The sequence below is a fragment of the Oncorhynchus mykiss genome, chromosome 13, assembly GCF_013265735.2.
Source record: "Oncorhynchus mykiss isolate Arlee chromosome 13, USDA_OmykA_1.1, whole genome shotgun sequence".
Lineage (NCBI taxonomy): Eukaryota > Metazoa > Chordata > Actinopteri > Salmoniformes > Salmonidae > Oncorhynchus > Oncorhynchus mykiss.
In genome coordinates, this window is record NC_048577.1 from 9112084 (window position 1) to 9127705 (window position 15622).

Here is a 15622-nt window from a genome sequence, read left to right on the forward strand (position 1 = left end):
CTTCCTGTGTAGAGACAGTGTACTTTTACATTGAAAAAGAAAATGCCACTTGGGGCCAATTTCCTATTTAGAGCTGACTGACTGTGATGCTTTCATTTTGTTTCACCGAACACATTTCCTGTGTAGCTGAACTGGACTCCTCTCTGTCAACAGAAGGTGGCCTGAGAGGAGTAAAAAAAGTTATTCAAGTCATTTCAGAGACCATGCACTCTGAGGAGAAATGTAACTTCCACTCAAGTAGAATGGTCACTTAGCCATGCATTTAGCCATGCATTTAGCCATGCATTTAGCCATGCATTGATGTCAATGGGAGACAAAGTGAAAATGCACTTTTAAGACCATGTACAGTGAGAATACAAAACATTATGAACACCTCTTTCCATACATAGACTGACCAGGAAAGCTACGACCCCTTATTGATGTCACATGTTAAAATCACTTCAAATTAATGTAGATGAACCAGAGGAGTCAAGTTAAATAAGGATTTTTAAGCCTTGAGACATGGATTGTGTATGTGTGACATTGAGGGTGAATGTGTAAGACAAAATATTTAAGTGTCTTTGAACAGGGTTTGGTAGTAGGTGCCAGGCGTACCGGTTTGTGTCAAATTTTAACGGTGCTGGGTTTTTCCACACACTTTCCTGTGTGTATCAATAATGCTCCGCCACCTGAAGGACATCCAGACAACTTGACAACTGTGGGAACCATTGGAGTCAAAATGGGACAGCATCCCTGTGGAATACTTGACACCTTGTAGAGTCCATAGCATGACAAATTGAAGCTGTTCTGAGGGCAGAGGGGGTGGGTTGATTTGAATCTCTTGAGTTATGGACAGTGTCTTACCCTGCCTTCACCAACCCCTGGGTCAAGCGTATCTGAGATACAGAGGGCGAACCAATTCTCCATCTCATCAGGGGGTCACTCTCCTCAGGGTTGCCCAGAAAGCTTTTCCTTGGGTGGGGCACCAGAGGTGAAGACTGTTGGAGGAGTGGGACTGGGTTTCTGAACATTTCTACATAATGTGGATGCTCTACCAGGATTACAGAATCTTGAATGAAATGTTAATAATGATAATATACTAACCTCCCTTGTTATTGGTGAGAGGTTAGCATGTCTTGGGGTTATGATATTTGTGCTTCAACTTTCTTACTCATTATACAGGATTATCTGTAATTATACTAGCATCAACATTATGTAGAAATGTTCAGAAACATTCTATTCACAAAATTGACTCCAAAATGGCAGTACATTATTTACCATCATTTATTTTGGGCACAAAATAATCTGAAACAAAAACAAACAGCAAATGCATCCAACAAGTTTGTAGAGTCACAAGCTTGATGTAGTTATTGTGTTTTAGGAACATGGGGCCAAATCAATGATGAATATAAACCCTTGATTGGTGATGCTGTGCGTTATTGGCCATTGAAAGGCTTTGAAGCAACAGGTCAGCCATAATGGCACTCCCCAGTAGGCGCAGTCTTCCATAGGAATGAATGGAATTCTACAGTATTTACATTAAATATGCCGTGGACACAATGACATGTATGTAAGGGTATTATTCTGGTGACCGATGCTTGATAAATAAACGTATTCTCGCTCTTACCCAAAATAATCTAATCATGTAGCCTAGATTAGTTTACCCGTGCTGCATCTGCGCGCTGTTGGCTAATGATGGGTCGATCTCGAACGGACGGCTCTTTCTGAGCCGATTGTTTTGGTGAACGTCGTTAAAATACATTGTTGAAATACATTTTATTTGTATTATGTTTCTTAGTTAAGATGTGCCTAAACAATGGATCATTTTCGTGATGGTCAATATTAAATGGAATTATTACTGTTTAAATGTAGCGGTTCCAAAGGCACACATCAGCAACTTGTATGGCCGGAGATACAACACATGTTTATGTTCATGGTAAATAACTGCGACAGCGCAATGATTTGCAGGACAGTTAACGGCTAACACAAAATGTCATGACCGTCACACCCCTACTGCTGCTTCAGTTTGTGTAGGCTTCATGACAGTGTTCTACATACATTTATTCATCGTTTACAAATCAAAGGGACACGACATTTACTTTCTGAAAATTCACTTAATAAAACAGCATCCTCTAGTTCATCGTGCTTTCATCTTCTCAACACAAGGAAACAAGAAATTCTCTGAAAATCGATTTGAAGACAAGTAGAAAATGAAGTTTTAAACAATACTTTTGTTTCTTTGAAAGTTGACTATTTTCTCCTGCATGAATAGAACAAGTTGGGAAAGAGCCTCAAGGCCACTTAACAGTCACATGTTGTCCATGAAGCGCAGTATCACATTCCAAGTCCAAAGTGAAGTACTTTGGACAAAAACTAAAGTCAGTCAAGTGTCCGATCTCTTTACCAAGTCCTCATTGGCTCTGGAACTGAACCCACATTCTCCCATGGATTTAAAAGGCCCAGTGCAGTCCAAAATGTGATTTTACTGTTTTTTTCTACCCCCCCCCCCCCCCCTCTCCTAGGAGGTTGGAATAATACTGTGAAAATGCCCTGTTAGAGTAAGCTGTTTGAAAAGACTGCCTAAAATGTCAGCTTGTTTTTGTGAGATGGAGTTTTGGCCGACCTGGTGACATAACCAGGAGGCAAATAAGAGAGTTCCAACCTCTCTACCAATAACAGCTAGTTTTCTCCCTCCCCACTCAGACCACTCCCAGACAGGCAAGGGAAGATAATTGTTTGAGAAATTGCTCTTTGCAAAGAAGGTGTTTTTCTTTTTAAATAACACGGTCAAAAATTAACAATCACAGTAAGATACTTAATTGTTACCCATAACATAGTCGATATTGAAATACAGCTGCATTGGACCTTTAACAATGGTGAAATTAGAAATCCATGGCAACGAGTGTGAAGCGCACACCTCTGGAATTGGAATGCAGCCTTAAGTCTCTGGAACTAGAATCTGTCTAGTTACCCTCCTCCACAGTCCTGCCAAAGTATTCCTTCTGGAACTGTTGGAACTCATCCTCTGTGAACACAGACTTCTCCCCGGAGGCTTTCTTGACCGTGCGGTCCGGACGGTGGCGAGACTGCCGGCCCGAATTCTGGTTGACGATCTGAAGGGGAATAAGAGGGGAGACAGTCTAAGAAATGAAGATGATGAAGACTATGTGATTCACCCATAAGAGGGTCACGTTCATTAGGCGCTTAGAAGAAAAGTTGACTGAAACAGGGATAGGACCTTTCCAATAATTTTTTTTTAAAAACACACTACTTTTTTGATTTCCGTTTCAAAATGTAAAAAAAAAAATTACACGTGTATCTACAGTTATTTTACCAAATCAATCAAAAGTCATGACAGGGACCAAAGACCTCAACCAACTATCCTCCTCCGTAGTAGTAGTTAGAGGGCATGACATTTGAACTGTCAGACTCTTACCTTCATAGTGTCGGAGTCTGTAGCTCTGAAGCCCGTCCCTAGGAAGTACAGCAGGTTGGAGCTCAGATGGCTCTTCCCCTGCTTCTTCCTGAACTCCTCTGGAAACACAAAGACATGACATCACAGTTCAGAGGTCAAGATGAAGTCCATGACACAGACACTAAATGATATGACCTGAGGAGTTTGCACAGAAGGCCTACGCATAATCTATGGAAACACAAGATGGAGACAAAAGAGGATGGTAAGGAGTCGGCCCATGAGGCTGACACACTGACACCAAGTTTACAGACAGACTAGACCAGGGTTCCTCAACTGGCGGCCCGTGTGATTCTATTGATTTGATTAGCGTTTCATTTTTATTATTATTGGACAGACTGTAAAAACAAAAGCCAATCAGCTCCAAGTGATTTTCATTTTCAAGTTCCAAAGTTTTCCCACATATAATAAAGAGTTACTGTATGTGATCGTATACAAATGTAAGCAAGGTTTGAAGTGATCATGTTTTAGTCATATTATATGTTTGGACTTCTTGCGGTCAATGTGCAGAAGTGGTTGATAAAGTCCCCAATTGTCATTCTTGAGTAAAAGTAAAGACACCTTAATAGAAAATGACTCAAGTGTACTTAAGTATCAAAATGATGAATCATTTCTAATTACTTATATTAAGCAAACCAGTAGGCACAATGTGTTCTTTAAATTTTATTTATAGATAGCCAGGGGCATTTTCCAACCCTCAGACTGCTAGATCAGAGGCAGTAGTAATGACCAGGGATGTCCTCTTGATAAATGTGTTCTGTCTCGCTAAACATTCAAATTGTAAAGAGTACTTTTGGGTGTCAGGGAAAACGTATGGAGTAAAAAGTACAGGATTTTCTTTAGGAATGAGTTTAAGTAAAAGTAGTTAAAAATATTACGGTAAAGTACATATACCCCCAAAAACAACTTTAAGTAGTACACAAAAGTATTTTTACTTAAGTACTTTACACCACTAACTTGCAGTCTAAATGATTTGTAATTATGTTTCGACCCCGTAACCATCTGCTCAAGAAAAAAGAACATTCTAAAATGTCACGTGGCTGAATCTAGTTGATGATCCCTGGACTAGACCATGAGGCTGGTACACTGACATCAGCTTCACAGACACACTAGTCCCCTCAAATGCAACTGTGGACCTCAAAGCCAGTTGCATTTTTTCATTGTTCCCCTCTAATCTGGGACTGATTTAGACCTGGGACACCATAACACAAAGTCATATAGGGTATAGTCTTACACATATGAGAAACAACATTGGGTGTGGATACCATGGGAACATGTGGGTCTGAACCAGTGTGATGTCATTAATGTTTAAGTTTTTTTAAAATTTTTTACACAAAAACAACAAACAACAAAAAAGTTAAATAAAATATTACAAGAAAAATAAACCTGGTACACCAGGTGGGTACAATTAACTATCAGGTAGAACAGAAATCCAGCAGACTCCGAATATCGTAGGGTAAGAGTTGAATTCCCCTGGACTACACCAGGAAGCTGATACACTGACACACTGACACCAATTTCACAGACAGACTAGTTTCATCTTCAGACACACACGTCAACAAATAGCTAAGAGAAGAGCATGATCCTGAACCCAAGAAAAAACAAACATTTTAGCTAGTTGCCAGAACATAGAAATAGCATGAACAGAGACCATAGCAATAGAATAACTAGACTATATTAATATGTACCAGACCATCCCCTACACAAATGAATGCGTTCGTTTTTCTGCACAGTGCACAGAAATACTTTGTGCCTCTGAACGCGTTGAGCCACTCACCCACAGCAGACTTGATCCTCTTGTCTTTGACGGTGGCCTTGCTCTTCCCCGGACCGAGACGCCCCTGCAGCCGCCGGACCTGCCTGCTGACGCCCTGACGGTTGGTGCTCACCAGGCCCATCAACTCAACCTTGCTCTGTGTGTGCTTCTTCTTGGCCGCGCTCTTCTGCTTCTTGCTACCATCTGACACTGCGGAGGGAGAAAGGGGGAGCGAGAGAGAGAGACGTTTGTGTAGAAGACATTTTGGACTGCTTATGTTATCTGCTCATGTGTGTTGTGTATGTGGTCTGTCTAGGGATGTTTCACATGGGCTAATAGGTCATGTGTAAATAGGCACACAGTGGTGACCAGGAAGTGTCAGCACAGATGACACTACTTTGCATAGAATAAATACTGTAACAATGTGAACCCTAACATGGTCCAAACACACCAACACAGTTGTGAAGAGGGCACGATAACACCTCTTCCCCCTCAGAAAGCTGAAAAGATTTGGCAACTTTGATCCTCAAAGTTCTACTGCTGCAAACATCTCCTGAACAGCTTCTATCCCCAAGCCATGAAACTGCTTAACAGTTCATCAAATGGCTACCCGGACTATTTACATTGACCCCTCCCTTTTTTTGTGCACTGACTCTGCACACTCACAACACACTACACACACACAGATACACTTTCACAAGTGTTGCGGCTAGCCTGTTTATTACCTATGCTGATTGCCTTGTCACTTTTACCCCAACCTACATGTTCATATTACTACCTCGTACCCCTGCACATTGACTCGGTACTGGTACTGCTTGTATATAGCCTCGTTATTGTTATTCCACTGTGTTAGCTACTATTTTCCTCTTTTTTTAAAGCTAATTATATATTTTATCCATACTTTTTAACTATGCAGTGTTGGGGAAGGGCTCATAAGTAAGCGCTTCACAGTAAAGTCGACACCTGTTGTATTCGGGGCGTGTGACAAATACAATTTTATTTGAAGAATGGGTCTCACTACAACACGTATGAAATGCACCTTTCTTTCACGTTGTAACATTTCGGTAATTATATTATGCAAAGTAGATGTATGTCGCTTATCTGCAATAAATAGGAACATCACCGAACTAAAGATCTACGTCTGGAAAGCCAATTGAATTGTCCTAAACTGCTCTCAACCTGTGCCCTTGGTGTTTCATAGATAGCTATAGCTTCAATGCAACCAAGAGAGTATTTATTTAGTTTTTATATTGTGCTGGACACTATCTTGGTGGCATTGAAGCTAACATAGCTAGCTCAGTCATTCCTACAATGCGGTGCCATTTGGACCTCAAAACTTTAGAACACACACGTTATTTTTCCTATCAGAAAAGGGATGTTTAAGTTTCTGAAAAACATACTGGTCAAGCTCAGGAACGTTTTGGGTGCATTTTCCAATTTGTTAGGTGCATAATCCTAACTGGGCTGAAATGTTTTGCCTAAATTTGCCATAGCTCTGTGAATGAGCAAGATTGAGCATAATGGTGAACACTTGAACAGGATTAACTTGTCTATCAAATATATTTTTTTCACTCTATAATTTAGCCTAACAGGGTGAACATTTATGAGTTGGACCTACAGACTAACATGAAACATGGACAAACAGATAAAGCTAAGTGTTTATATTTATTTATCTTTCTACCATAGTTTTCCCATCAAAGAAATGATGACATTTCCTGAATGTGGTGTCATTGTAGGAAGGGGTTGTTTTCTATAATGAAGAATTACAACAAACTAAAAAGGTGGGAAGTGATATCAGGGAAACACAGAAAATATATCATAAATACAATAATCATGAAAAAACGTTAATGATTAAAGATGTTATAAATATTATGGCTTATATTTCTTGTGGAAGTAGATAAATAACACCTGGGGACGTGGCAAAACGCCAACATCCACTGACATTTCTTTTTAAAAATGCATAAAATTCCCTTTCAGAATCCATATTTTTGTGTTTTTAAGGTACATAACACCTGACATTATACTTAAAGCTTTTGAAATCCACACTTTACACGAAATAAGAACTGATATTTCATAGGGGCAGAAAATGCACCTCAAAGTAGGAATGGCCCAACTAGCTAATGAAACCGTGGTTACTGTAGATAATTTACCTTTTATGTCATCGCTTAGCAACTCCAGTCCCCTCCGAATCATTGATGCCGACATGTTGATATGCACTTTACTTTTTAAATAACAAACATGTGAGTAAACGTTAAGATTTCTCCAGCAAATCTAGCAAAACTATCTTGCTTCTGTAAAAAAATAACATGTGAGTTCTACATCCGGCGAAGAGTGTTTGGGGATCACTACTCGGGTGAAAACTATTTTCAAAGTGCACCATCCCAAAATGGTTCCGGATTGTTTACAAAATACCTTTCGCGTTTGGAAAAAGGATGACATTTAATAGAAAACACACAAGGCCATGTTAATGAGGTTATTTAGCCTTATTATTATTTAGACATGATTTAAATACATGCTTTATAAAGTTCATGATCTGATCATATTTGAATTGTTGTGGGTACGGTGGGAAAATATGCCATTAATGTTTTTGGAAATGTTTGTAAATGTTAAGTTGTTATATGTTTTTGTCTATATATGTTTTTGTAAATAAAATGTTACAAATTACGCACAATTCCATATGAATAAAATAAAAAACATGACGGAAATACCGAGTTTCCAACTTATATAAAGTTGCCTTACTGTTCATTTTGATGAATGTCTGTTGGCCATATGGTAACGCCCCCATTCACTTTCAACTGTAACTACAGGCTGTGCAACGGGGGCGTGTTATTTCTTCTGGGACAGCTCTCTTTCTCCATAAAACCCGTCTCTCGTTCTACCTGTATCACATTTGCAAACGTGGGGAATTACACGTTCAACCATGGCGCTCCAAGCGAGGGCTATCGTCGCATCCAAGTGGCTTCTCGATGCCGTCAAAGACCAACGGGTCGGACCAAAACTCCGCGTCTTGGACACGTCTTGGTACTTACCCAAACTCAGGCGCAACGCCAAGAGCGAATTCAAACAGAGGCATATCCCGGGTGCAGCCTTCTTTGACATAGACCAGTGTTGCGACAAAACATCTCCGCTGGATCATATGCTGCCATCTGAGCGCATTTTTGCAGATTATGTTGGAAATTTGGGAATTGGAAACGATACGCACGTCGTGGTCTACGATGCTAGCAACTTCGGCGCGTTCTCTGCGCCTCGTGTTTGGTGGATGTTCCGAGTTTTCGGCCACAGTTCTGTCTCGGTTCTGAATGGAGGACTCAAAAACTGGGCGAACGAGGGACTTCCAGTGAGTGACCGGTACTCCCGACCCAAGCAGACCGAATTTAGGGCCTCTTTGAACCGATCCTGGGTGAAGACGTACGAGGGCATCCTGGATAACCTGGATAGTAAAGAATTTCAGGTGGTCGATGCCAGACCAGGGGGGAGATTCAGAGGGGTGGATCCAGAACCCAGAGACAGTGAGCCACACACACACGCACACACACAACATCAATGCACTTTCAGTGTGTGCATCTCACACACTGTAAATACGTCTCTTACTTACCCTTTCCCAACAATGCAGTTAAAATTAAGAAAATGCAAAAAAAAGAGACACAAGAAAGGTGTAGCCTACAATAGGTGTATAACTTAAAGTATGGAGGTGTGCTCATGTCACCTTATTAGTAGCTCATTTAGCATTTGATCAATGCTGCTGATCGGTCAACAGGGTTCCAACTGGGGGGGTAAACATAAACAACAACTCCCTTTGGGGGTAAACATAAACAACTCCCTTTGACCTATAATCAATAGGCCTAGACCAACTACTGACCACTGAGAAGCCCACTCCTCTCCTTCAATCCTCTCGGATCTCTTCCTCCAGTGAGCTTTGACCCATGATCAACAACACAATAGACTGACAGATTGCTCATGTTAGTTGATCCAGTTTCTCTCAGCTGTCATGTTGAGATAGATAATAGCTGTGTTATCTATGGGATGTGGACTTCGTCTGGCCTTGAGGCACAGAGCTGCTGAACGTGTGACTTCCTCCTCGTACACTGGCTGCATCCGATGGTTCACTACTTTTGGCCAGGGCCCATAGTGCACTACTTTGGACCAGAACCCTATGTAGGAAATGGGGTGCGATATTTGGATGCACACTTGGTCTGAAATGTTACTTACTGCCTGTCAAATCCTTTCTTCCCCTGTCCTTGTTTCCTCAATTCCTCTCCAAAGCTCATTGGAGGAGAGGATCCAAGGTCCTTCCTTCGGTCCTTTTCCTCCGATAAGCTTTGAGTGGAATTGAGGCGACGAGGACAGAGGAAGCAAGGCTTTGCACAAGATGGCGTTTGCAAACGCAAGCCATAGGCCTCCTTTGTTTGCACAAGCTGATAAGCAAACATGGAGGTTGGGTCATAAATCAGAACATCTGTCAGCACAATTGTGTACCATACACACACACACGCATGCACACACTAGTGAACGGAGTGGAAACGCAGCATATAGTAGTAGTCTGAATACAATTCTGTAGATTTGACTGTTGCACTTGATTGGTATTGTACCAGTTTAGAGCATACCCCTTCTTGTGACGCTCTAGCTGTTCCAGGTGTTCTAATCTACCTTGTTGTCACGCTCTATTTGTTCGAAGTGTTCTAAATGACCTCTATGGCGATTAGGGCTTATGTGGCTGTACTTTATTTATTCTGAAGTTGTCCTACACACACACACATTATGTACGTGCTCTTTCACACATTTCAGTGTTCATCTGCCTATAAGTGTCTCTCCGGCTGGGGACTTTGACCTCTTGGCATGGAAACGACACAGGAAGAGGGAGCATTTTTAGACTGGAAATTCACCCAGCAGCACTAACCCTTTCCCTCTGTTTGTCCTTTTTGTCATCCACTCACTCTCTTCCTCCTCTCTTTCAGATACTGAGCCAGGCCACATCCCTGGCTCCATCAGCATGCCCTTCTCCTCCTTCCTCTCTCCGTCCGGTCACCTCCATCCCCGTGAAGACCTCCAGACCATGTTCACCCTGGCTGGTGTCGACCTCTCCCACCCGCTCTGCGTGTCCTGTGGGTCGGGTGTGACTGCCTGCCACGTGGCCCTCGCCGCCCACGAGTGCGGGCACCCTGGGGTGTCTGTGTACGACGGGGCGTGGTCCGAGTGGTACACCCGCGCCGTGCCCGAGCATGTGATCTCTGTGGGGTTTGGGAAACACTCCCCTGTGTTTGAATGAGGGAGGAAGAGGAATGTGTGATTTGGAGGGAGAGGAAGCTCGCTGTGGTTGGATGATTATTGGACAATAGTTAGAACCTGCCTGACCCCCACCCAGTAGCCACAGATCTAGGATCAGTGTACTCTCAATTCTAAAGGATCAATGTAAAACTGACCTTAGGTCAGTGTCTGTGGGTAACTGTTTGGACTAGAGGAGGTTGGTGACGATCACATGTCATAGAAGGTCAGTTGGAGTTTGACTTCAGTTAGTCAGTCTTTCATTAGCCTTATCATTCACACCAGACAATGACATCACTAATTTCCTCAACACGAGGGGAAGTGGGTGGCCTCACTGGACAATCCAGTACCTCTGCTAAACAGTGTGTGGGTCTGGTCCTCACAGATGGATGGGGCTGAACCCCACACGCCTACACAAACCTTAAGACATTCTGTAGTCATATCAATATTGTAATGTCACTGATTTTAATTTTATTTGGGAATAACATGGTTGAATTCTTGTACACATCTGATATTAAAAATAAGATCTATAATAACTATTAAGCCTCTTTGCTGTATAAATAAAGCACCTGGATACGGTTGAAGGAAGACTATCATGTAATGAACAGTCTTATTTCACAGTTTCTTGTGGAGGAGAAAATCAACTAGTTGTTACGCCAAGGCCATACTTTATTCATACTTTGTCCACTAGATGGCAGCAAAACGTCTTTGTTCTCTCTTGCTCGTTCTCTTTCATTACCTAACTCACATCAAGATATTTTCAAAGCTTTTGCACCTGTTATTTTCAGAGGAATAATTTTTACAAATATTTTACACTTCTTAAAATGTCACAATAGCAGAAGTAATATCTGATGCTTTTAAAAAAATAAACAAGAACAGAGACCGAAAGAAGAACTTATTTTTACAACAAAAAAAATTTCTCCACCCCCACTTCTGATAAAGGGAAGCAAGATCACAGCGTTGATGACGTGTGTGGTTTCAGTTGAAACTAACGAACCACAGAAATCCCTTTTCAGTCAACAATCTATTTTCTGTTCACACATTTACTTTTCAGAGAAGGCAGTCAGATGTTTTTCTCCTCATTAAAGGGTTTGAATCATCCGGTGGCAGAGAGACGAGAAATTCATCATTAAGCACTTGTCCTTCAGTTCAGAGTGAAACGTAACTCAACCGTAGAGCATTGAGAAGCCGGTGTTTCTGAGACTACAAGAAGGTCCACTATACAGTAAGGTAAGGCTCTCTTTGAATATTCATATACAGATGTAGGGTCTTAATTTGACAAATCTTTTAATGCTTAGAATTTTCCTGCACAGTAGAAAATGCAAACTTGTCATGTAATTAAGGTTGAATAAGGCTTCTAAAGTTTATAATTTCCTCTTCATCAGACTTGATTTGCCTTAACAAAAATTGTATCAACCCCTACAAAAAATGTCCATTATAATTCACATTTCTGGTTGCTGCTATAGCAAACTGTCTCAAATTAAGATCCTACATCTATGATGTATTCAGGTGGTTATGGATTACATGTGTTGTTCAAGCAAAGTTACTCTGCCTGTGTGTGTGTGTGTGTTTGAGTGTGATCATTTGGAAGACACAGTATTACACAGTTGAGATAAAGATCATTGTGTTGCTGCCATGCCCCTGACCCGCATAAGGCCTTTTGGTAGGCCGTCATTGTAAATAATCATTTGTTCTTAACTGACTTGCCTAGTTAAAGGTTTAAATATAAAACATTTAAAATCATGGTACTGATGATTACACAGAGAGCGGAGTTGTTACAATATTGCATACGCCTCTCCAATCCTTTGGGGCCCATTGAGACATCCAGGCTATGTGCTACCACAGTATTCTTCCACCTTGGTCCCAGAGAACCCAAGGCTTTTAATCACTTTTTCAAGCTTTGTGCATATCTTTCTCTATAATATATATTCTATATTTGATATACTCCTGTAGTATATGCCAGCCTTTTTGTTCTGTGTTAGTGTTGGGCTGCACCAAAACCCTGCACACCGTTTAGATTTCTAGGATCAAGGTTGAAGACCACTGTCCTCATGGTGGAGGGGGCTAGGGGTTGATTAGGGCCTCATTGTGGGGGAGGCTAGGAGTTGATTAGGGCTTCATTATATAGGGGGCTAAGGGACGAATAGGGCCTCATTACGAAGGGGGCTAGGGTTTGATTAGGGCTTAATTACGGAGGGGACTAGGGGTTGATTAGGGCTTTATTATAGAGGGGGCTATGGGTTGATTAGGGCTTTATTATAGAGGGGGCTATGGGTTGATTAGGGCTTTATTATAGAGGCGGCTATGGATTGACTAGGGCTTTATTATAGAGGGGACTATGGGTTGATTAGGGCTTTATTATAGAGGGGGCTAGGAGCTGATCTGGGCCTGGGTTTACTAGGACAGGATGTTCAAATAGAAATGGAGCAAAACCCTGCACACCTTGTGGGCTCCCAGTAGAGTTGAACTGGAGACCGTTGTCCTCATTGTGGAGGGGCTTTGGAGTGTGTTCCTAATGGCACCCTATTCCTTATATTGTGTACTACGTTTAACCAGGGCCTCTAGGGTATATAGTGCACTATATAGGGAATAAGGGTGCCAGTTAGAATGTAGCCTAGGGGTTGATTTGGTCCAGTGTTTAAGTAGGACAGGATGTACACACCCAGCCACAGGTACAGAGGAAGTCAAAGACAAGAGGGGGAGGCGGGGAGAGAGTGTTGGTGGAAAGGAAGTCAGAGAGAAGATAGGGAGGGTGAGGAGGGGAGAGTCAGAGAGAAGATGAGGAGGGGAGAGTCAGAGAGAAGATAGGGAGCATGAGGAGGGGAGAGTCAGAGAGAAGATGGTGAGGGGGGAGTCAGAGAGAAGATAGGGAGGGGGAGGAGGGGAGAGTCAGAGAGAAGATGAGGAGGGGAGAGTCAGAGAGAAGATGGGGAGGGTGAGGGGGGAGTCAGAGAGAAGATGGTGAGGGGGGAGTCAGAGAGAAGATGGGGAGGGGGAGTCAGAGAGAAGAGGGGGAGGGGGGAGTCAGAGAGAAGAGGGGGAGGGGGGAGTCAGAGAGAAGAGGGGGAGGGGGGAGTCAGAGAGAAGAGGGGGAGGGGGGTCAGAGAGAAGATGGGGAGGGGGGAGTCAGAGAGAAGATGGGGAGGGGGAGTCAGAGAAAAGATGGGGAGGGGGAGTCAGAGAGAAGAAGGGGAGGGGGAGTCAGAGAAAAGATGGGGAGGGGGGAGTCAGAGAGAAGATGGGAAGGGGGAGTCAGAGAGAAGATGGGGAGGGGGGAGTCAGAGAGAAGATGGGAAGGGGGGAGTCAGAGAAAAGATGGGGAGGGGGAGTCAGAGAGAAGATGGGGAGGGGGGAGTCAGAGAGAAGATGGGAAGGGGGAGTCAGAGAAAAGATGGGGAGGGGGGAGTCAGAGAGAAGATGGGGAGGGGGAGTCAGAGAAAAGATGGGGAAGGGGAGGGGGAGTCAGAGAAAAGATGGGGAGGGGGAGGGGGGAGTCATAGAGAAGAGAGGGAGGGGGGAGTCAGAGAGAAGAGGGGGAGTCAGAGAAAAGATGGGGAGAGGGAGGGGGGAGTCAGAGAAAAGAGGGGGAGGGGGGAGTCATAGAGAAGAGAGGGAGGGGGGAGTCAGAGAGAAGAGGGGGAGTCAGAGAAAAGATGGGGAGAGGGAGGGGGGAGTCAGAGAAAAGAGGGGGAGGGGGGAGTCATAGAGAAGAGAGGGAGGGGGGAGTCAGAGAGAAGAGGGGGAGTCAGAGAAAAGATGGGGAGAGGGAGGGGGGAGTCAGAGAGAAGAGGGGGAGGGGGGAGTCAGAGAGAAGATGGGGGGTGACAAGAGATGTGAGTGGCTATGTCTAAACACCCCAACATTCTAAATAGTAACATTTGGGCTGTGAAAAAGTTGTACAGTATGTGAAATGTCAAAACTGTAAATACCAGCATGTCATACTAATTTAGTCTTTTCATCTAGTAGAATCCACTGCACACTACTGAGGAAGAGAAACGTGTTTTGGAATCCACGTGAGTCTGACAACAGCTGATAATCAGCTGAGGGTACTTGCTCTACCAAAATGAAGGAATGGCTGGAATCAACACAGTTGTGCTTCAGATGACACGTTCTCAGTAGGATGAAGCTAGTTTTCTGTTATTTGTTGCTGACTGCATACATTTATACTAAATAGTATGCAGCACCATTAGTACACAGATTATCACACAGTATGCAAGTAGTAGGCAAGCCAGATTTCAGACACTGCCAGTGAGGGAGTGAGTGGGTGGGATGAGAGGATGGGGGAGTGGGTATATACTCCAGTGCCAGTGAGGGAGTGAGTGGGTGGGATGAGAGGATGGGGGAGTGGGTATATACTCCAGTGCCAGTGAGGGAGTGAGTGGGTGGGATGAGAGGATGGGGGAGTGGGTATATACTCCAGTGCCAGTGAGGGAGTGAGTGGTTGGGATGAGAGGATGGGGGAGTGGGTATATACTCCAGTGCCAGTGAGGGAGTGAGTGGGTGGGATGAGAGGATGGGGGAGTGGGTATATACTCCAGTGCCAGTGAGGGAGTGAGTGGGTGGGATGAGAGGATGGGGGAGTGGGTATATACTCCAGTGCCAGTGAGGGAGTGAGTGGTTGGGATGAGAGGATGGGGGAGTGGGTATATACTCCAGTGCCAGTGAGGGAGTGAGTGGGTGGGATGAGAGGATGGGGGAGTGGGTATATACTCCAGTGCCAGTGAGGGAGTGAGTGGGTGGGATGAGAGGATGGGGGAGTGGGTATATACTCCAGTGCCAGTGAGGGAGTGAGTGGGTGGGATGAGAGGATGGGGGAGTGGGTATATACTCCAGTGCCAGTGAGGGAGTGAGTGGGTGGGATGAGAGGATGGGGGAGTGGGTATATACTCCAGTGCCAGTGAGGGAGTGAGTGGGTGGGATGAGAGGATGGGGGAGTGGGTATATACTCCAGTGCCAGTGAGGGAGTGAGTGGGTGGGATGAGAGGATGGGGGAGTGGGTATATACTCTTAGAAAAAAGGGTTAAAATGGTTCATTGGCTGTCCCCACAGGAGAACCCTTTTTGGTTCCATGTAGAACCCTCTGTGGAAAGGAACCAAAAGGGTTCTATTTAGAACCAAAAATTATTATTCATTATTCATTTCCCCTATAAGGA

At 43.6% G+C, this 15622-nt stretch overlaps 3 protein-coding genes across 4 annotated transcripts in view; 2 read left to right on the forward strand and 1 right to left on the reverse strand.

The window, feature by feature from the left end:
- Positions 1–2019: 2019 nt before the first annotated feature.
- LOC110494932 (active regulator of SIRT1) lies at positions 2020–7573 on the reverse strand. The gene is made up of 4 exons (XM_021570270.2): positions 7358–7573; positions 5229–5417; positions 3416–3513; positions 2020–3092 (listed from the first exon to the last, which is right to left on the reverse strand). Exons 1-4 carry the CDS (start codon positions 7410–7412, stop codon positions 2943–2945), a joined length of 492 nt encoding a protein of 163 aa, XP_021425945.1. The 5' UTR covers positions 7413–7573; the 3' UTR covers positions 2020–2942.
- A 421-nt stretch (positions 7574–7994) lies between these two features.
- Positions 7995–11057, forward strand: LOC110494915 (3-mercaptopyruvate sulfurtransferase-like). Its single transcript, XM_021570250.2, has 2 exons — positions 7995–8716; positions 10163–11057. The coding sequence occupies exons 1-2, from the start codon at positions 8128–8130 to the stop codon at positions 10471–10473; spliced, it is 900 nt and encodes a 299-aa protein (XP_021425925.2). The 5' UTR covers positions 7995–8127; the 3' UTR covers positions 10474–11057.
- A 397-nt stretch (positions 11058–11454) lies between these two features.
- LOC110495073 (interleukin-2 receptor subunit beta) overlaps positions 11455–15622 on the forward strand; it is a 51440-nt gene continuing 47272 nt past the window's right edge. The window contains exon 1 of one of the 2 annotated variants that reach the window (XM_036940151.1): positions 11455–11694. The gene's annotated coding sequence lies outside the window, so the exon portion shown is untranslated. Of the gene's footprint in view, positions 11700–15622 lie in introns of both variants that reach the window. The other variant, XM_036940149.1, reaches the window with a different exon arrangement.